At 41.6% G+C, this 23,149-nt stretch overlaps 1 protein-coding gene and 2 pseudogenes across 1 annotated transcript; all 3 read right to left on the reverse strand.

Annotated features, from left to right (window-relative positions):
- Positions 1-49: 49 nt before the first annotated feature.
- LOC145086913 (Peptidase M50 family protein) lies at positions 50-2,757 on the reverse strand. The gene is made up of 8 exons (XM_079024765.1): positions 2,598-2,757; positions 2,444-2,509; positions 2,126-2,192; positions 1,853-2,049; positions 1,594-1,741; positions 1,419-1,499; positions 401-1,072; positions 50-304 (listed from the first exon to the last, which is right to left on the reverse strand). Exons 1-8 carry the CDS (start codon positions 2,726-2,728, stop codon positions 140-142), a joined length of 1,527 nt encoding a protein of 508 aa, XP_078880891.1. The 5' UTR covers positions 2,729-2,757; the 3' UTR covers positions 50-139.
- A 7,182-nt stretch (positions 2,758-9,939) lies between these two features.
- Positions 9,940-10,057, reverse strand: LOC145091023 (5S ribosomal RNA; annotated as a pseudogene).
- Positions 10,058-13,288: 3,231 nt separating this feature from the next.
- On the reverse strand, positions 13,289-13,406 carry LOC145091017 (5S ribosomal RNA; annotated as a pseudogene).
- Between the last annotated feature and the right edge of the window lie 9,743 nt (positions 13,407-23,149).

Consider the following 23,149-nt stretch of genomic DNA (forward strand, 5'->3'; position numbering starts at 1 on the left):
TAAAGTGATTGCACTTTATTTTTGCCATTATAAGATCGGCTATTCAAAAAAAAAAAAAAAGTGCTCATGTGTATGCCATAAAAAGTCAGTCTTACATATTAAACAACTTCCTACAAGCAATTAATAACCATAAAACCCTTTAATACGAAATAACAAGAAACAAAATCCTCGAAATTAAAAGACAACAAATAAGCGTTCCTCCAACTAAACACGATCGAACAACCAATTCACGTATCCTCGGTGTCAATGAACTAAAACAACAAAGAGCCACCTCTAAAATCGATTCTCCATCAAGATAATATACCTACACAACAACAACAATACACAAAAATCTTATTAATTTATACACAATATTAATAATATTTTCAATTGATAATATATAATCATCAAGACTACATACCGGCAAACTATTCAAAAGAGCCAACATCAATGACACATGAAAGATATTCACCAACAACTTCTCCACTACAACAGGAACACACACAACACCATAAAACCAACGAGACTGATAATTCGTTACCCTAATCGAACGTGCCATTGATAATATATCACCTACAAACACAAAACTCCCACCACATTTATTTTCTTTATTTCCACATTCATGTCTCGAAAATGTGATCTCAACCCATGTGACACCTGTCATATGAATTGGACTCGAGCACGACTCATCATCCGTACATAAACAATTACCATCGTCTTTTACCAAATTGCCCCACCCATCGCCACATTTTTTCTCCCCTAACACGCCCTTGGCCGGAAAACAATAGATATGCTCTTTTGTTTGTTGATGATCGGTTTCATTTGTTCTTGAATTACATGAAATGGTGGTGAATAAAGTGAGGTCGTTTGGACATGTGAATTTGTTGTCCATGATTTCAGGATTCTTGCTTCCTGCAATCTCTAAATTCGGGACACAATATCCTTTATTTGTTTGAGATTTTTGCTTCTCTAAAAAATAGGAAATATCCATCCATTCTTTTGTTGTATGAACGTGGGCCCCGTCTAACATGGTGATTATATCACCGGGAGATAAGTGGCCATACAAAGGTGACTTACGAGAAACATCCAAAACCTATAAAATGTTCCAAAAGCGAAAAAAATATATGTACTATAGATTAGTGTAAGTTACATTTTTAGTCCCTGCGTATAGCTGAATTTGCAAATTTGGTCCCAAATTGTTCTCTTCCATTTTTTATTCTTATTTGTGGTTTTTGTAATGTTTTTGATCCATGTTTAAAGTAAAATGACTATACTTTAAGGACCAAATTTGCGAACATCAAGGACCAAAAATAGTCATTTTACTTGGAACAGGGATCAAAAACATTACAAGAACCTTAAATAAGGACCAAAATTGCAAGACAAACCTTTTTGGAACCAAAATTGCAAAAGTAATGATTAAAGCAAAAATGGTGAATTACCATGAGGCTTTCACCATGGGAGTAAAGTGGATAGACGATGAATGGTAGAAGGAAGAGAGTCAACGCACAAACAAGACATAACTGCAAAAATGGAGTCAACACATGTTGAATCAGAAAAAAAAAATCAAAAAGGGTAATAATGTAATTTGGTATGGTGTGTAATGTGTTAACTTACTGCTGCATTATGCCAGATTCCTGCACAGTATATGCGAAGTGTAGCTACACGTGGGATCATTTGTAGCAAATCATCATTGAAGGCAACAAGTGCACCTGGAAACAGAACTGCCAAAAACACGGCAGTGTACTCAATTTGTATGCCCTCACTGCTACCCACAAAATGGATGCCTACAGGATCAGTTATGAGATCCATTTTCTAAATAATAAATTATTTCAATATGTAAAGAGACATAACAAGAATGAGATTGATTTATAACCTTGTGGCAGAAAGTGCGTGTCCAAGTTCATGTATGGATACAGATATTATGGAAGAGATGCACATGTATCCAATATCAGCAACTGTTATGTTGTATAGTGAAGAGTAGGATCCGAAGATGGATCCATTAAGAATATTGTTGAGCCATGGGATCCCATTGTATAGATTCAAAGCTCTAGCTGATTCCAATAAGATAATCTGTTCAATAAATTGAAAGAAGAGTATTATGATTCTGATATTGAAGGAACATTTAGTAAGATTGTGTGTTTCTTACGAGTGTAACTCCAATTAAAGTGGTCAAACTGAAACCCATTCCGATAGAGAACCATATTCTTAACCACCTACAATTAGATGAGGGAGGAAGTAAGCAAGTTAGTTCAAGCTTCAATTTTCAGCTCAAGATAATGAATCTCAGAATGTGTATACAGGAAGAAATACTATGAGATTTTAAGTCGTTTTAGATTTAGAACGGAATAGATGAGCTATAATTTCTATTCCGATCATCCGATGCCTTAAACTCCATGTTTCCGAACCCTAATTGAATTTTTAATACCACGACTTAATACGACACTGACTGGGGATAAATATAGACCTGAAGTATTTTCGTCCGAATTGAAAGAGAGGTTCGTTGAAGACAGACGACTTGAAGTCACAGTACCTGAAAAAGCACCAATTGTAGAAATATAAGCGGAAACACGAATAAACATATGAGGATGATGATGGTGATAGTGATAATGATTCAATACCAGCAGGAAATGGAGTTGGAGAGGTGGGAGGAGACACGGCGGAGCGGAAGAAGAGTACGTGGGGTTGTTCCTCCCCCTGTTCTTCTTCCAGTCCTTCTCCCTCGTTGAACCTGAATGTTGCCTTCCGCCATTGATGGATTTGAGTACTGCTGAGCTGAAATTTCACAACTCGCTCAAAGGCAATTGGTTATATATAGATTGTCGTCTTTTTAGGGTTAATTGCAAATTTAGTCCCTGCCAGATTTGGTCCTCCAAAAATCCGAATTACCAATTGCAGTCCTTAACCAATTATGTCTAACTAGTTTTGTAACCCATGAAAGGTTCCAAGTTAAATTGTGTCATTGTCGCCCAATAAATTCTGCATTGGCAAAACGATTTATAAGGGTAAATATGTTTCAAAAATATTCAAAACACATCATCGAAGTTTTGCATGTTTTAAAAATAACATCCAAATAAAGGTTTTGTACAAAAAAACCATTGAAGTTTATGATTTGTTCAAATATCACTCACGGGTAACCGATTCTTGTAGGTTGATGACTTGGTTTAATAATTGCTGACATTGCATAACGGTGGATGAGATTGCATTTATTAACCAACAAAATTGATATTAAGATACACTGAATTCCATTCAATTTTCTTATTAATTGAAAAAATGGATGGAATCTGCCGTAGGGATAGGAAAACCTAGCACTAGAGTAGCCATGGATGATATGATGATAATAAGCAGTATGGTGTTGTTGAACTACCTAAGGAAAGAGGGATTCATTTCCTCCCAACCCACTCAACCCACTTCCACATCAATTTTTTTTTAATCTTTCTCCACCCACAACAGATGAAAATCCTATCTTTTTCAACTCATTCAATTATAAAAAATACAAAACAACTAAAATACAAGTCTCAAAACACATGGTATAATAGAAAAGGAGAGAGAGAAAGTAGAGAGAGGATGAAGCGGGTTAGTGAAACCAATTAAACAACCCACCACTCCCAACCCTCCCAACCGAGTGAAGAGGGAGTGGTATTATGGAGGTACCAACAGTAGCTCTATTGCTAATTAAGACTTGTACCTTAGTTTTTTTGTATTTTTTTAATTGAGTGGGTTGAAAAATATAGATTTTCTGTATGTTGTGGGTTGAGAAAGATGAAGAAAAAAAATAGAGAAAAACAGATGTGGTAGTGGGTTGAGTGGATTGGGAAGGAATGACTCCCTCCTTCATAATCATCGTGAAATTAGTCATCGACATCCTCAATCCCTTATTATTGTCGCCACAACTATCGTTAGAGATTCATTTGAATCTCTAGATGAAGACCTCTTCTCATCTCTCATATCTAAGCATCATACAACCCCAATCTCAAGAAGATGTAGCTTCCTCTCTTGACCATCTCTTTCATATCATCATCATCACGCGTTGCTACTAATGTTCCTATAACAAAATTGCATCGCATCACAATTGTCAACCACCATAGATTTTGCAAGTGTTAGTGATAGTAGAGGAGTTGTCCCCCATAACCGGTCTCTCTCATAAAGGATTTCCTCCACCATGAAGAAGAAGAAAGTTGGTCTAAGGATTGGATATGAAATATTAGCCCAATCACAAGATTTCCACCATTGATGTTGATGGTAAGTGGCCACATATTTGTCTCCTATTTCCATCCACATCCCCGTCTCCATCCCTGTCCCCCTCGCTATCACTTCCTATTGTTGCTGCTGAAAAAAAAAACCTTGAACCATGAGAAGAAAAGCATCAAGTCCTTCCTGATTTTGGAAATGATTTCGATTAAACTTTGTCAGAAGCAACCACCTCAGTAGTTGAAGAATGGATTAAGATAAACAAGCCCATTCCTAATTCAGAGTTTGTGGAATCTACATTAAAGAATACACAACGCGAATATAAGACTACAGAAGTACAAAGTAAGGAATATTTAGTGGAGTCTAAATATGGCCAAATTCATAAACAGATTGTTGAAAAACTCAATTGTTCATGTTATATCAGAGGAATAGTTTTGTCTTTTTTTTTTGTAATCAACATTCTTTTTCATAAATGGTATAAAAGGTGTAAGTTTATTTTTCTAGTTTTTTTGGTTATTATTGTTGTTGTGAGTGCTACAAATGGCTTAATCAACCAATTTCAAGAATAGCAACATACTTTCTTCTTAAATTAAAAGGATCAATCTGGGAATATTTCAGAAAAAAAAAAAGCAAAAGGGTAAAAAAAGTATTTGCAAACTTTTTTCAAATGTGCATATAAGCACATTTGAATATGCATGCATGCACATTTATATTTTTTGTGCTTTTTTAACATTTTCAAGGTGTGATTCTCTTAAATTTTGGTGTTAAAGTCTCATTGTTGTATTGGTTTTGAAACAAAAATACAAAATACGCATATATGCACATTTAGATGTACATACATGCACATTTCCCAAAAATTCAACAAATCTTTTTTTTAGCCTAGATATGGAGACACATAATTTAAAGACTAGTGGTGGTCTTTTGTTTTGAAAATGATGAGCGGATTATAAGTTCTCAAGTTCTCGTAATTTTTTTAAGTTCTTAAAATAACTTATATGTAACACTCCGATTCTCAGGTATTGTTCAAATAAGATTTCTTAGATTAAGCCCTACTCGACAAGTTAGTTGCCCTACTCGTCGAGTAGCAGCGGGGTGGGATAGCGAGTTAAGTGACCTACTTGACGGGTCCATATTGAGACTTGGCGAGTAGGAGCTGGCAGATGAAACCCTAAATTCCGGGGTTTGCACCCCTATTTAAAGGAACCTCAACCTCCTTGGGCCTCTTTACAGTTTTAGAGAGTCCTGGAGAGCCCTTATACATGTGTGTGCGTGCCATTATGTGTGTTTGAAGCTTGGAAAGAAGGTTGGATAGAAGAGAAAAGCTAGAAGTGCAAAGGAGTTGAAGCAAGAAAGGTGTGGGAAGCAGAAATTACCTCAGCTAGCATCCCTTGGAGGTATCAATTTTCCATCCTTACTTCCTTTTTCCTTTTGTTGAGTTTTTTTTTTTTTTTTTTTGGGGGGGGGGGGGGTTCATGGATTTTGAGGTTGATAAGGTGGGCTATGGGCTAGATCTGAAGTTGTAACTTCAGATCTGGACCCTCCTTAAGTTTTAGAATCATAAAGTTGTTGTATTGGTCGTGATTAAGGTCCCCATTGTGCATGAAGCCCCATTAAGAGCTTAGATTTGGCATTTAGAGCCTTTAAAGCCATGCATGCATGTAAAGTTTGTAACTTTACGTGATAAGCATGCCCTAGAAGCTTGGATCTGTGATTTGGAGCCGCTGCATGGCTCAAAACGGGTCTATATGGAAAAAGGACTGAATGGACTCGGCGAGTCGCCAGGTTGACTCAGCGAGTCACATGAAGATGTCCGTGAACTCGACGAGTTGGATGAACAACTCGGTGAGCCCGATGAAGATTGCCATAAGACTCAACGAGTTGAAGAACAACTCGGCGAGTCGGATGAGTTTTAACCAGGATATGTGTGTGTGTACATCCATCGAGTTGCAAGGAGGAAACTCGACGGGTGGCCTTAAGGTTTGATCGAGAATCGAAGGAACTCGACGAGTCACCCCGATGACTCGGCGAGTTGGAATGTGCTTCAAGGGACTCGGTGAGTAGCCGAGGGTACTCGACGAGTTGAGGTCAACATGGACTGTTGACCTGACTGAGGACTTTGGCTTTCATCAGGGGTTGACTAGTAGGTTATGGAGTACCTTATAAGGTTAAGGACTTATGAGTATATTGTACTATGATCATAGGTGGCGGAGCCTGTATCGAGTGATCCGAGAGTTGGAGTTTACCTTCCGAGTCGACATCTGCGAGGTGAGTTATCCTTACTATATCGATAGGGTCTATGGCACCAAGGCCGACCCTTTAGTAGTTTAGTTGTTATTGTTATGGTATGCTACATGTGATTATGATCTGTTTGATCGGAATCAGTGTAGATAGTATGTTATGCTTTTATGATCCGTAGGGATTGGTATGTTAGTGACCTGCTAGGTCGGTGCTCTAGTTACGAGAGGATTCTATGATTGATGATCAGTGAGATAGTTGTAACAACCCAAAAATCACTACTAAAAATTTCTTTTAAAGCATTACTAAAACGATATTTATAAAAACGTATCATAAGTCATAACATAATTTTCGAGTATTAATTTCCAAATCATAATCTCATTATTAGAGTAAAACATTTCCCAGGCTAACTGACTATGGTGTGTGCACTGCAATCTCTCCGAGCTCCTCTTTTGAAAACTGAGTACCTGAAACCAAAACTGAAAACCGTAAGCATGAAGCTTAGTGAGCTCCCCCAAACTTCCACATACCATACAATAACATATAAAACACATACTGGGCCTTGCCCACTACATCGGACCGAGGTCCGGACTAACTGGGGCCTTGCCCCCTGCATCGGACCGAAGTCCGGAAACTGATTGGGACTTTGTCCCCCTGCATCGGACCGAAGTCCGGACTAACTGGGGCCTTGCCCCCTGCATTGGACCGAAGTCCGGAAACTGACTGGGACCTTGCCCCCTGCATCGGACCGAAGTCCGGAACTAACTGAACAAAGCATAACATAAACATATCAACTAGCATAACACACATATACTGCATACTGCATCGGGCCGTGGCCCCGGGACACATAACACATAAATCCTGTCCGAGCCACGAAGGCTCCAAACATACTAACTACTGCATCAGACCGAAGTCCGGAAACTACTGATAGCTAAACATGCCGACATTGTGGCCTTAGACCCGTTCCTACTAGAAGGAAACTCACCTCGAAATGATGACTGCTGAAAACCCGAGTGAAAGATCCCCGACTGCTGTCCCGGCTGCTCTCCGGCTATCATGACTAGTCAAACACTAAATCAGAAGGGGAATCTTTTGATGGGTAAAATGACCATTTTACCCCTGCTATGGCATGGGTCACAATATAGCCCAAACCCTCAATTCCTTCCAAGTCCATCCATGGCCCCACTATAGGCCCACTAATGGCCTAGTTTGCTACATTGGGCCCAACCCCATTATTGGGCCTTACCTTAAGCCCAAAACATATACTTGGCCCATAAACACTGACTCCTGATGGCCCACTAAGGCCCAAAGACCTACAGTCCAAAACACACCCCACACCGAGGCCCAACAGCTCAAGGCCCAAATCTGGCAACGTACGCGGGGCGTACTCCTAGGTACGCTGAGCGTACTGGCTGATGGCTTGTACGCCGTGCGTACCTCCTTGTACGCCCAACATATAGCCTCATTAAGTCAACTTTCTAATAAGTTCTTAATACCCCAATTCAGAAGCTACAAACTCAAATCCAAGCCTTATTCCATGCATTAAGCCATAAAGTCACTGACTTGGTGACTTTATATGACCCAAACCAACCCAAACTCTCAAAACACTCTTCTACTTCCATAAAGGGGACTAGATCTCATGCATGGACTTAATAGGACCACAAAGGTTGAAACTTTACTGCTTCTGGGACTCATATGGCTCTAAGGGAGGCAACCCTGGTCTTAGAAACGAGCTTAAGTCATAAAGTCCCAATCTTGGGACCAAAAGGTCCATAAACTTGTACTAAGGAGATCTAAGAGGTTAATCATCAAGCTCAAGACTTTTTACCTTGCAAAGGTCCGAAATGAAGCACTTATCCCAGATCTACAAGCTCTAGCTTCAAAGGTTCCTCTTTGCCAACCTTCTTCTCTTTGCTTCCAAGCTTTAATCCACCAAAATAGGTTCTCCAAGGTCAAGATCTCACAAAATGAAGGTAGGGACGCTCTAGGGTTTCTTCTGAGGTTGGGGAGGCTCATATGGTGCTAGGGTTGGAACCATAATGTCCTTTATATAGTGCTCAATCCAAAATTAGGGTTTCATAACTTTTTAGCATACGCTAGGCGTACCTCCTGGTACGCTGGGCGTACGCCTTGGACATCCGCGACCAAGCTGCCTCATTACGCTGGGCATAACCCAGCTTACGCTGGGCGTACCCACGCGTGTTCCAAACATGCATGAATGGTCTTCTATGCAAACTTTTCTCTTTAAGGGCCATTCTTGCCAAATCTTCAAAGTGTCATAATGTGACAACCCGATATTTCGAGTCAATGTAATGTAAAACCAATCAAATTTAGGTCAAAATGTAACCTCCCTAAAATCTTATTCGGGTTAAATAAAGTAGTAGGAATCATATCAAGGTTTGCGTACATAAAAAGAACGTCCAAATCTGACTTCGGCTGAGGAAGTTATGAATTTTTGAAGAAATTCCTTAATCACGTCATTTTAATAAATAAATAATAAAAATAATTTCGGAATTTGCCAACGGAATCTAAACGAAAGTTATAGATCATGGTCTCACCTTCGCGTGGATATAAAGAACGTCAAAAACGGAGTTCGTATGAGGGAGATATGAATTTTTGAAGTTTATTTAAAATAAATATAAATTTAATTATAAACTCCCGGTATTATCCGAAGGGGAGTCATCGGATAGGACCGAAGTACGCCCTGCGTACCTTTGTACGCCCTGCGTACTGAGATCGAGGGTCTCGGATCGTCCACGTCGCCCTATCCGAGGTTTCCGACCCGGCCGACCCGTCCGAAGCGTCCGACCCGTCCGACCCGACGTCCCATCCGACTCGCTGTCCCGTCCGACCCGCCTCCCCAGCGACCCGTCCCATCCGAAGCCGAGGCAGTCGAGGCTTCGGTCATGCATGACGTACGCGTACGCGCTGCGTACGAGCGTACGCCCCGCGTACCGAGGCGGTTCAGCCTTCCTATAAATAGAATGCGAGGCTTTCCGAAAATTTTGCTCACTTCTCTCTTTTCTCTCACGATCTTGCCTCGATTTCCGTGCCCGTTAAAACCCGAAGCTCTGGTCTTTTTGCTCAAGTCTCGAGGGTCGATTTTACTCCCGAGATTCCCGAGAATCCCGAGAAAAATCCGTTTTCCGAGACGAAACTCTGCCTGGTTTTCCATCTCACTTTCTTCAATCAATCGAGTGAGTTCATACCCCTTAATCTACATTTTAAATACTTTATAAATTCTTTTATATGCTTTCAAGGGGGGGGGGATACAAGTTAAATACTTATAGTTATTGTTTCAATCACATGTGATTGCATTAATCACATGTGATTAATAACTAGGGAAACCAGTGATTTTATCACTGTTCAAACTGTCTATCAAACTGTTTTACTTCAAAATATTTTCCAAACCCATTTACTTTTCAAATTTATACTACAACTGTGATTTAAACAAATGTTCCTTATACTTAAACTGTTTTAATCAAATCTATGTCTAACATCCCCCTCTGGCACGTATCACAATATTGTCCGCTTTGGGCCACTCGACACGAGGACTTCCCAGGGGGTCACCCATCCTGGTACTACTCCCGCCCGAGCACGCTTAACTGCAGAGTTCTTATGGGATCTGCTGCCCTCACGGCTTTAAAACGCGTTGTGACAAGGAAGGTATCCACACCCCTTATAAGGAGATGTTTCGTTCTCCTTCCAAGCCGATGTGGGATCAGATCTAACCCACTTTCACCCCCCATTATAGGGTTCAACGTCCCCGTCGAACACATCGACCCGTGCCCTAGCTCTGATACCATTTCTAATGATATATACATATGTATATATATGTGTACGTATACATGATTTATACTTTATTTTAATACGTAAATATACTACTATAATTTGTAACTCGCTCATACGAACTCCGTTTTTGACGTTATTTATATCCACGCGTAGGTGGAGACATACTCTACAACTTTCGTTTAGACTCCGTTGGTTAATTTTGACTTTATTTTTAAAGTTATATTTTTAACAAGCCGGGACAGGATTGGTCTGTTTAAAATCTCATAACTTCTTCATACAAAGTCAGATTTGGGCGTTCTTTTTATCGATGTTCTTAGTTTAACATATTCTACGACTTTTGTTTAGAGCGCTAAGGCTAAATCTCTATATATCATAAATTTACTATTTACGCTTCCCGGCGCCGTGCCGGTTCCGACGCGAAACTTCGACGGGTCATAACTTCTTCGTTATAACTCGGATTTCAGCGTTCTTTATATGTACGGAAACCTTGTGACATATTCTACAAATTGGTTAAGATTATTTATTCTAAATAATCTTTTTGTCAAAAAGTCGTTTTCGACCCCTATTGCCTCTAAATTGACTAGCCCGGATCTGCGGGCGTTACAATTATCTCCCCCTTAGGATGATTACGTCCCGGAATCATCAACGAAACAGGGCTCGTATAATGACTCCATACGTCATCTTTTCATCCTAGTTAATAATTATAACTTCTATATTCCTTCAAGTCTATCTCTTAGACTCATTGACTGTAAGCAGTACTCGATCGTGCACCTGCTCTCTACCTCGGGCTAGACTTCAAATTATGACCTATCATCATGTGATGCACATTTAGACTTAGGTCTCTTAGAGTTAAATTCTAAAATAGACTATGCCTTCCTTCATGTTCTAATGTGATATAATCACACTTTAACATGTAGCGTTTCTGGCTACCAACTTCTTTAACAACGAACGCGATACTTCTATTGATTGCTTTGATTTCAATCGTTTGGTTTAAGTCGGACGCTACATCAAACTTGGTTCTCTGAACCATGCAACATACTCATCGTAGTCAGACTCAATTCGGTATGACCACTAGGGTCGGAAATCAACAATCTTTTTAGTCATTATCGAAACGATGGTAATGACATACTTGAAAAAAAAACAGAATCAGTTACTAGCTTCTTGGTAACCTTGTGACTTTCCCTGATCCAAGTGTGAGTCCTGTGCTTCCGGTAGTATAGGCCTCTACTACCATTCACACCTACTCATACTCGTCCCAAGTATTGTCCCGCAGTCTCTCCAAGTCACCATACACGAAAAAAAACAACTTAACACATCAGATAACAAAACAAAGGTTTCATATTATTTCTTGAAACGATTACATAGGTGTTCAAGTTCACCCTAGACTATGCCTCTAACAGGCTAAATCATATGATTCTATGGCTACATTATAACTCGATCCTTGGATGTCAAGCCGTCATTCCTGAATCCTCGCATTGTCATCTGCTTCGTCTAGGATCATATGGAATGCTCTTGCCTTCGGTTTTGGCGGAATGTTTGGTTTTTCTGCCTCTTTCTTTTTCGGGCAATCCTTAGCAACATGCCCTTCTTCACGGCATTCATAACACACCCTTTTGCACTCGTTGGCGTAATGTCCGGTCTTCCCACACTTGTAGCAAGTCACTTCTTCGCTACATTTCCCAAAGTGATTCTTTTTGCACTTCTCGCACCATTTCACTTTGTTTCCTCCTCCGCTAGACTCCTTTGAACCAGACTTGATCTTCTTATTGGGCCTCGTAGATTCCTCAAACTTCCTCTTTTCGCCAACCTCAATCTTGTTGGCAGCTCTTCCCTTAATCATATCTTCCACAGACTTGGCAGCCCAGATAGCTGCCTCCAGAGTAGGAGCCTGACGCACTGGCACCGCGTACTCCCATGGAAGTCCCTTTGCGTACTTGTCAATTTTCGTCAGCTCATCCGGAACAAGACGCAAGGCAAACTCCATCTTTTCTGTGAAGTTGTTCGTGTATTCATCGATTGACATGCTTCCCTTCTTCAGGGTTAGAAACTGGTTCTCTAGCTCAAGCAGGTTTTGAGCTGAGCAGTACTTTCGTTTGAATTGCACCAAAAATTCTGCCCATGTCAGTTGCAGGGGCTCATTAGGGCTCAGAGTCTTCCCCAAGGTATTCCACCAACGTACAACACTTCCTCGAAACTGACGCACTGCAAATGTGGTCTGTAGCTTCCCTCTGCAACCGCATGTCATGAAGGCTAACTCCATCTCCGAGATCCAATCCATGACCCCGATCGGATCCTCCTTTCCAGTGAAAGTCGATGGCTTGCAAGTCATAAAATCCTTGTACTTGCATCCATTCCTCTCGACTTTGTCATCTTGGTTGTTTTGTCGAACTATTGGTGGGTTGACTTGACCAACAGTCCCACTGTAGTTTCCTTCCTCAGTCTGCCCTTCGTTCAACTCGGGCTGTTCGATCTGAATAGTGGCTTCCTCACGATTTTGCTGGAGCAAACGTCTAGTTTCCTCCATTTGACGATCCAACATTGCCTGGATCATCGCTTGCACTCCGGCCATCGTTATTGGTCCGGCAGCGGCTTCCACAACTGGTATTTGCTCGATCACGGGGGGTTGGTGTCCGTTCCCATTTGCATTCACGTTTCCACTACGGGTTCTTGCCATCTTGATCTATACACCGAATAAGGTGAATCCAGATCTTTACTTAGGATTGACGGTTAAATCATCCTTATCACTTCGAAACGTTTATATGCTAGTTCTAATATCGTAGTCGTACGTTTAGAATCCTAAACACATAAGGTTTCCAGATCCGGTCGGCAACAGACCATAGATCCGAACAACTAACAGCATATCAGGCACAAGTATTTAGCACATAAAAGCATTTTAGGCACAATTCCTAAAATAAGCTAGTGCTCACACCTCACAATCATCGCTTAGCATTCTAAGTTTAAGTCTAGAAATAAATCCATATTCCTAGTTCGCTTAAACTAATGCTCTGATACCAACTGTGACATCCCCAACTAATGCTCTGATACCATTTCTAACATCCCCCTCTGGCACGTATCACAATATTGTCCGCTTTGGGCCACTCGACACGAGGACTTCCCAGGGGGTCACCCATCCTGGTACTACTCCCGCCCGAGCACGCTTAACTGCAGAGTTCTTATGGGATCTGCTGCCCTCACGGATTTAAAACGCGTTGTGACAAGGAAGGTATCCACACCCCTTATAAGGAGATGTTTCGTTCTCCTTCCAAGCCGATGTGGGATCAGATCTAACCCACTTTCACCCCCCATTATAGGGTTCAACGTCCCCGTCGAACACATCGACCCGTGCCCTAGCTCTGATACCATTTCTAATGATATATACATATGTATATATATGTGTACGTATACATGATTTATACTTTATTTTAATACGTAAATATACTACTATAATTTGTAACTCGCTCATACGAACTCCGTTTTTGACGTTATTTATATCCACGCGTAGGTGGAGACATACTCTACAACTTTCGTTTAGACTCCGTTGGTTAATTTTGACTTTATTTTTAAAGTTATATTTTTAACAAGCCGGGACAGGATTGGTCTGTTTAAAATCTCATAACTTCTTCATACAAAGTCAGATTTGGGCGTTCTTTTTATCGATGTTCTTAGTTTAACATATTCTACGACTTTTGTTTAGAGCGCTAAGGCTAAATCTCTATATATCATAAATTTACTATTTACGCTTCCCGGCGCCGTGCCGGTTCCGACGCGAAACTTCGACGGGTCATAACTTCTTCGTTATAACTCGGATTTCAGCGTTCTTTATATGTACGGAAACCTTGTGACATATTCTACAAATTGGTTAAGATTATTTATTCTAAATAATCTTTTTGTCAAAAAGTCGTTTTCGACCCCTATTGCCTCTAAATTGACTAGCCCGGATCTGCGGGCGTTACACTATGTCTTCAAATTGTTTTATAGATTGACATCAAGTCAATCTTTCTTTAAAAATAATACTTATGTTTCAAATGTCTTATAAATACTTATTTATGATTTTATATTATAAATTGCATGCCTATATATGTATAGATGTATAAATAATGTTTAAAGGGCTTAGGAAGGCCATCCACCCTATTTCCTTTTTCTCGATTTGGATGTGGTCTGGTGGGATTTCGGGTGACCATCCGAAGGTCGTTCCCATATTAATTATATATCAAATATACATATATAGACATAAAAGTACTTCCATAATCATACGTACTAGACGCACCGTTAACAAGTTACCATCGGGGTAACACAGAATCATACTATTACAACTGCTAGATAAATGAGTCAGTTCATTCATGAGTCTATACTAGGAAGAGAATATATATACAATTATACTATGAGAACATATACAACTATACTAGAACGAGAAACATTTCATCACATATGCAAGAATACGATAACAAATGTGATCCACTGTATCGGAGCATGCCTTAAATGTCATGGCCCGAGTTGTAGCCAGAATTCTCTTGGAGGGAGAGCGTTGAGTTTGCGTATAGATCTATACTGGATTGACTATCCTACACCTTGCTGCTAGCTACAGCCGGACCTGCAGGTCTGCGGGTGCCAAACGTCATTCCGTTATTACGACCGTTCTTTATGTCGTTGTTACCAGTCGATATCATGGTGCAATTTATCACATTATACCTTAATATAAATCCGGTTTAAGGTAGTAGTATTTAGTACAGCAGTAGTCTTATTATACCAAGCTACAGTACTACAATGATTTACCCATTACATATTTTAGTGATAACCGCACTTAAGCATTAATGTACAAACTATATTTTAACAAATGATAGTTATACTTGGGTAATTACACACTTTTGCAACAGACGAGTTTACAAAACAGTTTAGCCTTGGTAGAAGGTTACTTTTATAGAAAATATAGGATTTTCTGAGAGATTCAAACTTTTACAAACTCATACATTGAGACAGGTTCAAACGTTTTTGACAACAAACATTGACACTAAAATACTTATGAACTCACCAGCTTAATGCTAATCTACTCTTTCAAAATAACTTGTATTCTCAGGTCATCAGTAGACAGGTACCAATGCCAGCTTTTGAGATGATTGGAGCGCACTCAAGACTCATCATTTTATTATTTTGATTTACGTTATATTTTTTTGGTGTCTAAAACTGTACAGAACACGCATGTATTAAATTTATATATTTAATGCAATGGATGATGTTGTTTGCTTATTTACATTTACTGTGTTGTGATTACCTTACATGACGTCCTCCGCCCCAGAACGTTTCCGCCGTTCTTGGTTTTGGGGTGTGACACATAACTCCTTCATTATAGATCTGATTCCGATGAACTTTATATCCACGGAAAGGTGACGAGAAACCCTACGTTTCTAACAACACAACCCAGCCCGAAAACTTCTCAAACAATAACTCCAAATTAATAAAGGACTAAAATACCCCTGGCCTTGGCCTCTGAAATTCCATAAACGAATATTTTAGAACAGGGTGTTACAATAGATATGCTTGATGTTTGTATATGCCAGTATATGATTGTTATGCGCACATGGTTATTTGCTTGTTGGTTGGGTTAAGGCGGTCCTGCTTTGTGCTAAAGGCCAACATACCCTATGAGCGGTCCGTGGAGACTGTAGGCCCACGTGGCGGACCAGTCATGCCGAAGGCTCGGGATAGATCCAGACAGACTGTAGGCCCAGTAGGGCGGTCCAGTCAGGTCGATGGACCAGTATGCATGTTGATTGATTGATTGTTACTGATATGGTACTGTCAGTGTGGTATTGGTATTTTGGGGGTGGCTCACTAAGTCCTCAGGCTTACAGTTTTCAGTTTATTGTTTCAGGTACTTCAGGAGATCATGGCAAGGCGAAGGCGTGACCGTACCGCTCCTCATCCTTATGTTATGATTTTAGGACACTCTGATGGATATTGATTTGAAAATATTTTTTGTAAACAATGATATTTGATTTTATTTATGATTGAAAAAGTTTAAATTTGGCGTAAATTTATGGATGTTACAAGTTGGTATCAGAGCCTTGGTTTGAGTGAATTGGAGGAACACTCGTGTGAATCCAATCTCAAATCAAGGAGATTTTCGGAAAGTAAGTTTTTAAAATGGTTTTCAAAATAAGGATGGAGGATGCAGAGGGTACGATCAGTCGGAGCCTGTAAGTAAACCCCAAAATACCAGACAGTTATTTGATATTTTGATATGTTAGAACAGCATGCTAGTGCTAGGCTAGGGATCTTCAGGAATCGCATGATATATTTTCCTGATTATATGATGCCTATTAGCCCAGGGTTTCTTGTATATGGAATTGACATCATAACTGTAGATGTTTAGTGTATGCATCACGGCTGCGTATAGTCAAGATATTATAGCCTGAGAATGTCTTATTCGACCATAGTGTAGGATTGGATATTCGAAAGTCTATCGGGTCCAGCGTTATGTGCAGCTAGCATACACTAGCGCTGCAGGGGCTGATGGAAGTTTCATGGATGTGTGAGTTGTGCGGAACTGTAGGATCAGTTGTGAGATAGGCGATGTCCCCTATTAGTGAGGGTTGAGCGCATATTATGTTGAGTATATTATTAGGACGTTGTGGTGATACTTGAGACAAATATGGGTATGTGTTGAAGGTAGTATGGGCCCGTACTACTGGAAGCACAGGACCCATACGCATAGCAAGGAACTCACAACCCCTAGGGTTTGAGGGTATTGGTCTCCCGACAATATATTGTTTATCTGACATATTGAGTATATTGAAGTATGGTGGTGACGAGACGTTTTGCTGATGGATCCGGGTTGGGATATGGGTCAGGATCGGGGATGGGAGACGGAGGGTCGGAGGTGCCGGTAGCACTTAAGCCCATGGTTTAGATTGGGACTGAGGAGCCGGATGCCAGGATTCGGGAGATTCTGCACGATGAGGTCACTGCGGCTTTCCGAGCGCGGCTACCAGAGATGTTTGGGTCGATCAAGACCGTTATGGTTGAGTATTTTGACGAGCGATATGCAGCTCTGGCAGAGACAACAGCCACTTTGGCTGTAACTGCAGCAGGGGTTAGATGAGGAGCCGACAGGGCTTTCCAGTACCGGGACTTCGATAATACGAAGCCCCCGACATTTGATGGTACACAGTATGTGATCAAGGCCATATGGTGGTTGTCTGACGTGGAGGGTTGTTTCTTCACGTGCTCATGTCCTACTAACCAAAAGGTCAGATGTGCTCTGAACCTGCTTAGGCTCGGGGCAAAGGACCGGTGGAGATTGACGACAGTTTCATATTCTGATGATCAGTGGGCTACTATTACTTGGGAGCAGTTCTGGGATATGTTCCGCACCCGCTACGTTCCGTGCGTGGAACGGGAGCGACTTGCTCATGAGTTTTTGACATTAAGACAGGATGGGGAATCTGTGATAGAGATTACCCAGATGTTCACTGAGAGGGCTATGTTTTGCCCGGAGTTTGCGACAGAGCAGTCTCAGATGACTCGTTATCCGAGTATGCTCAAGACGGATATACGACAATTTATGGCTACACAGCATTGTGATACCCTCCTGGAGCTTTAGCAAGCTGTGAGGCGGCGTGAGTTAGAGATAGAGCTGCAGCTGAAGGAGCATCGTCAGGCACCAGCACAGTCTCAGTTGGCGCCTAAGCGGTCTAAGACCGCTGATACATGGTCTGGGGGTCAGCAGAGTCGTACTTGTGGAAAGTGTGGCAGGTTTCATTCGGGAGTTTGTAGAGCAGGAGGTAGGTGCCACATATATGGCAAGGAGGGGCACTATGCCAGAAACTGCCGTCAGTCCGCCCCTCCCGCAGATAGGAGGATTTGTTACCATTGTCATCAGGTTGGTCATGCGAAGACTAACTGTCCGCAGCTCGTCGCCAAGCCGACGCAGGGTTCTGTGCCAGCTATTGTGAGGATTGGAGATGGGAGGCCAGTGAAGGTGGAGCCTCCGAAGGCTCAAGGTCGCGCCTTCCATCTCACGGCCAAGGAGGCCAAGGCAGCACCGGATGTGGTTGCTGGTACATTTCTATTCTCTGTCTCAGTTATTGTATTTGTGTTATGCTTATTGGTTGTACGTGTGATTAGGTACGTTTTTAGTGAATTCTTTGTCTGCTTTGGTTTTATTTGACTCGGGGGCGAGTTGGTCGTTCGTATCTCAGACTTTCGGTAGAGGGTTTAGTGTGCTGATAGATGATCTTGAGTGTCCGTTGCGAGTTTCGATCGCCAACGAGCACGAGGTTTCTACTTCTTCGGTCTATCGGGGATGCGAGTTGGAGATTTTCGGGGTGTCCTTCCCGATAGATTTGATTCCTATCCCCATGGGGGATGTATGCGTGATTGTAGGGATGGATTGGCTTAGCTGTTTTGGCGCCATGATCGACTGTGAGGGACAGCGAGTGGTGGTTCGAACCCCAAGTGGGGGAGAACTTGTAGTATATGGTGAGGGCACCAGGTTATTATATGTATGTGGTTCGGGAACTAAAGGATCATAGTTAGCAATGTGGGATTTGTGATTCTGTTTTCTAGTGGGAACCCCAGGTTATTAGCAGTTGAGTAGCCAGTTGGGAGATAAGTGCAATGAACTCGGTAATGATCCTGTGTAGGAGGTCTGTCAAGGAGACGAACCATCTTGAGACTCCAGATTTCAGATGGAGTACATTCGATCACGTAGTAATGGATTCTCTTATTTTCCAGGTTTTACAACCCTGTGAGGGTTGGATATGGTTGCCTTGGAAGGGCTAGAGTTTTGCTCGGGATTGTAGTCAATTAGTTCAAGTTTTTTGACGTGTAAGGAATGATAAGAAACGATTTCGAGAACGAAATCAAATTTAAGTGGGAGAGAGTTGTAACATCCCGTTTAAAATAATATAATTAAATAATGAACTTGGAACCCGAGAAGCAATTTGTATTATTATTATTATTTGTTATTATTGTCCAAAATTAATTAATAATTTGTGGAGTGTTGGTTTCAGGGTGCCAAATGAGATACTATTGATTTCCGAGGGTTAAAGTGTAAGTGTGGGGGCTTATATTGAAGGATTTTATGGAGTCGGGGATTGAATTGTAAGTTCCGGATCTGGTTTGAAAAGAATTCATTATGGAGGGGCCATATGGTAATTACTTGGACTTAATATGTAAGGATTTCAGAAGGGAGGGTTTAGATTGTAAATTATGGGATAGTTTTGAAAGAATTGGGAGAAGGAAGGGCTAATCCTGTCAATATGGGATAAACTTGTATGGAACTCGGGGTATAAAACCCATCATCCCGGTGAACCCTAACCCTAGTAATGAGCAGCCGCTAACTTCACCTTCACCCTCCTTCAAACCCGGCGCCGCACAACCACCCGTTTCCTTCTCGTTTTCCGACCGACGACATGCCAAACGACCGTCTGCGGAGACGTCATCGCAACTTAGTCGTGCTACCCTCCTGTTGGACGTCGTGGATCACCGGGAGAGCCACCGAGATCAGTGGCAGTTATCATTTCGGTCGCTACTCCCTTTCCGTTGAGTCACAACCATCGTCGCTGGAGTTATCGAGCAACACCACAGCCCTATGCCGATTGTGACATCGTGAATGATCGGAGAACGTTGGAGCGTCATCGCATTTCTCGGATTGCCGCCGCCATTTGTTGAAACACTACCATCTCACTGTTGTATTTGCTGCCGTCATGCGCCCCCTATCGCCGCCATGCGACTGTGACATCGGTAGCCACTGCTGCTTGCCGTTTTCCTTGCTGCCGTCGCCACCGTGGGCCGCCAAGGTGGCTGGAGTGTGTTCTGAATCGGAGATGTGTGTGTTGCAGACGTATCTCGTAGATTGTAGGTGTCTAGGGTTGCTGCTGCCGGAGAAAAGCTAAGGAAAAACCACCATGGCCACCGAACATGGTGGCTGCCGCCTCAAGCACCGCAATGGAGGGTGTGTATTCTTCCGTAGGGTGTTATTTTGTATGTGTGTGTGTGTGTTTACTAGTGTTTGTGTGTGTGTTAAACGGATGGTATTGTAGATTGTAACATGTGGAATAATGGAAGAAAAGTCTAAACCACCACCGTAGGGTGGTGGTTGCTGCCACCGGCCGCCATGTCGGGTGGCGGTGTGTTTTGATTGCGTTTGGACCTCATTTGGGGGATGTTTGGACAATATGGGACCAATGAAACCCTAATGGGCCCAAAGAAACCCTAATGGACCCAATGAGACCTTAATGGGCCCAATGAGGCCCAAAGTGACCTAAAAGCCCAATCAATTGATTAATGGGCTAAGATTGGGTAGGAAACCTTAATTAGCGTTTGGAAAACCCCTAATGACATAAAACCCTAATTTTGAGAATTTATCGGAACACACACGAGATTATTTAATAACTTGAAATATTAAATAATAATCATTGGCAAAATTAACCTAAAAGCAATATTGGACTTAATGGATTAAGTCCTTAGTAGATTAAGTCATTAATGGGTTAAGTAACCCTAATCATCATTTCATGTGAAAGCCCTAATCTCACTTGGGCCTTGATTTGGGCCTTCCTAGTGGGCTTTGGTGATTAGACTATTGATGGATTGTCCACGAACAAGCTAATGGACCAAAATAAGTAGACGGGTTTTAGGATAAGGCCCATGTGAGGACTTGGGCCCAATTTGGAAAATTGGTCCATAATCGAGCCTTTATGACTATGTGATAATGGGCCATGGGAATTGGATTGGAATAATCGAATGGGCCTTAAGGAAAGACCATGTTGAGGTCTGGGCCCAATTTAGAAAATTGGGCCATATGTTGGACTTTGGCCTATTATTTTACTTTTGGGCTTTTGTGGTGTGAGTTAGACCTTGGGCTTGGAACCCAATTATTAATTAGGTATTGTTTTATGTTGACAGTGCGGGAATCTATCAACCTGCAGTTGGGGTTGTATCTACGGGACTTCAGTAGTGCCAGGTGAGTTATCCTCACTATACTAAGGGGTCTAAGGCACCAAGGCCCGCCCATTTGATATGTTATCTTGAGTTGTGTTAGATGATGAGTATGACTTAGTGTTGTATGCTAGTGGTTATGCCTGTTAGGTAGGTCTGTAGGAGTACCTGTGATGTTATATGGTTATTGCATGCTCGATTCTTATGATTTATGTGTTTGTCATATGGGGTGGGTTGAGGTTGTACTGATTTGTGCGGTAGCCAACAAACCCTAGGAGCATTCCAGTTACGGGCTAAGGGAGACCTGTATTGTGGGCTCAGGAGCATTCCAGTTACGGGCTAAGGGAGACTCGTACTGTGGGCTCGGGAGCATTCCAGTTACGAGCTAAGGGAGACTCATATTGTGGGCTCGTGGGTATTACAGTTTGTAGGGTTGTGGATCCGTTATGTGTTGTTCTGTTCAGTTTGTTATGATATGTTATTGCTGACATGGTTATGTGGACTGTATGTGTATTGGTATTTTGGGGGTAACTCACCAAGCTTTCGGGCTTACAGTTTCAGTTTATTGTTTCAGGTACATCAGGGGATCGTGGCAAGGCAAATGCGTGATCGTACAACTCCTCACTTTTTATGACTTTGTTTCTGGGATACTCTGATATGATACATTTTGAAAACAAGTTTGTAATAGTTAACGGATTTGAAATGTTTTTAAAAAAAGTTTAAATTGGCTTGAATTTTACGGGTGTTACAGAAGGGTTCGTTCTTCTGCAAGTTGGAGGGTTCGGTCGATTTTGGTTGCATTGGGGAGTTCGGTTATGTTCCGGATAATGGGTTGCGCTTCTCAAGCTAATTATTGGGATCTGGGTAATGACAAGGAGCGATTTCTAGGGCGAAATCTAATTCAAGTGGGGGAGAATTGTAACATCTTATTTCGAATCGTCCGTGATTTAGGGTTCGTGGGCTGCAACCTGGGCATAAGGAAGCCTTGGGGCTGCAACGAGTTGCTAGAACCGTAGGGCTTCTCACCACCTTTCCGTCTATATGAGGTTCATTGGAAACGAACTTATAACGAGGAATGTAACACCGAAATTTTCAAAACAAAAATTTCATTTAAAATTGCTTATCTCTTTAGCTCTTTTCATAAAAATCTCATTTTTTTATTTAAATTACAATACATGACTCTTTTGTTCAATCAATTAATAAACCAGGATCCTCAAAATAAACGCTTCCTCTGGTGTGTACAATTAAGCCAGTGCCGTCCCGTGATCCTGAGAAAACCTGAAACATATAACACAAAACACTGTAAGCACGAAGCTTAGTGAGTTCCCCAAAATACCACTCTAACACATATTAGCCACTCAAGGTAATAACTCTATTGACCCTCTGGTCAGTGTGTCTTAGTGGGACCCTCCAGTCCCAACTCTCTGTGGGCCCTCTGGCCCTAACTCTATGGACCCAAAGGTCCTAACTCTATGGACCCACTGGTCCTAACTTTGAAAACTCTGAATCATGCATATCATATATCGTAATAAATCTCAACACGTAAATAGCATACAAATACACTAGCACATAACTCTAAGATACACTGTTACATAACTTTGTTACCACTCTAGGTAAAGTATAGTGGGAAGACTCACCTCAACGAAGTCGGATAAACTCTCGTGCGCAACGTCCCGACCTGGCCTCCTCCTATTATTCCAATAACATCCCCGATCAATACTCTCTCATTGTCTCAACTCTAAAGATTGGGTAGAAGACCATTATACCCCTCCTAAACTCTCTTAAGTCAGTCTGACCAAAACCCTAAAGTCAATGAAAGTCAACGGCTAAACTTTGACCCAACTCGTCGATTGCACATGGGCGACTCGGCGAGTCCACACGTGTCGACGGAATCCTCCTCCTAGCCTCGCTTGACATGTCGAGTCAACCCCTTGCTCGACGAGTTACACCTGGTATGAATCTCGGGGCAACCCCGAATCGACTCGTCGAGTCCTCTTATGAACTCGGCGAGTTGCTC

This window comes from Lactuca serriola, chromosome 2 (genome assembly GCF_051521515.1).
Source record: "Lactuca serriola cultivar US96UC23 chromosome 2, Lser_US96UC23_V15, whole genome shotgun sequence".
Taxonomy (NCBI): Eukaryota; Viridiplantae; Streptophyta; class Magnoliopsida; order Asterales; family Asteraceae; genus Lactuca; species Lactuca serriola.

Bases quoted from the DNA above. Each gene is read 5' to 3' on its own strand.
- LOC145086913 (XM_079024765.1), bottom strand. From the start codon at position 2,728: ATGGCGGAAGGCAACATTCAGGTTCAACGAGGGAGAAGGACTGGAAGA. The intron at 2,510-2,597 runs GTATTGAATCAT...GTGCTTTTTCAG, and splicing joins TCCAACTCCATTTCCTGCTG to GTACTGTGACTTCAAGTCGT. The intron at 305-400 runs GTATGTAGTCTT...GTTGTTGTGTAG, and splicing joins CTCTTTTGAATAGTTTGCCG to GTATATTATCTTGATGGAGA.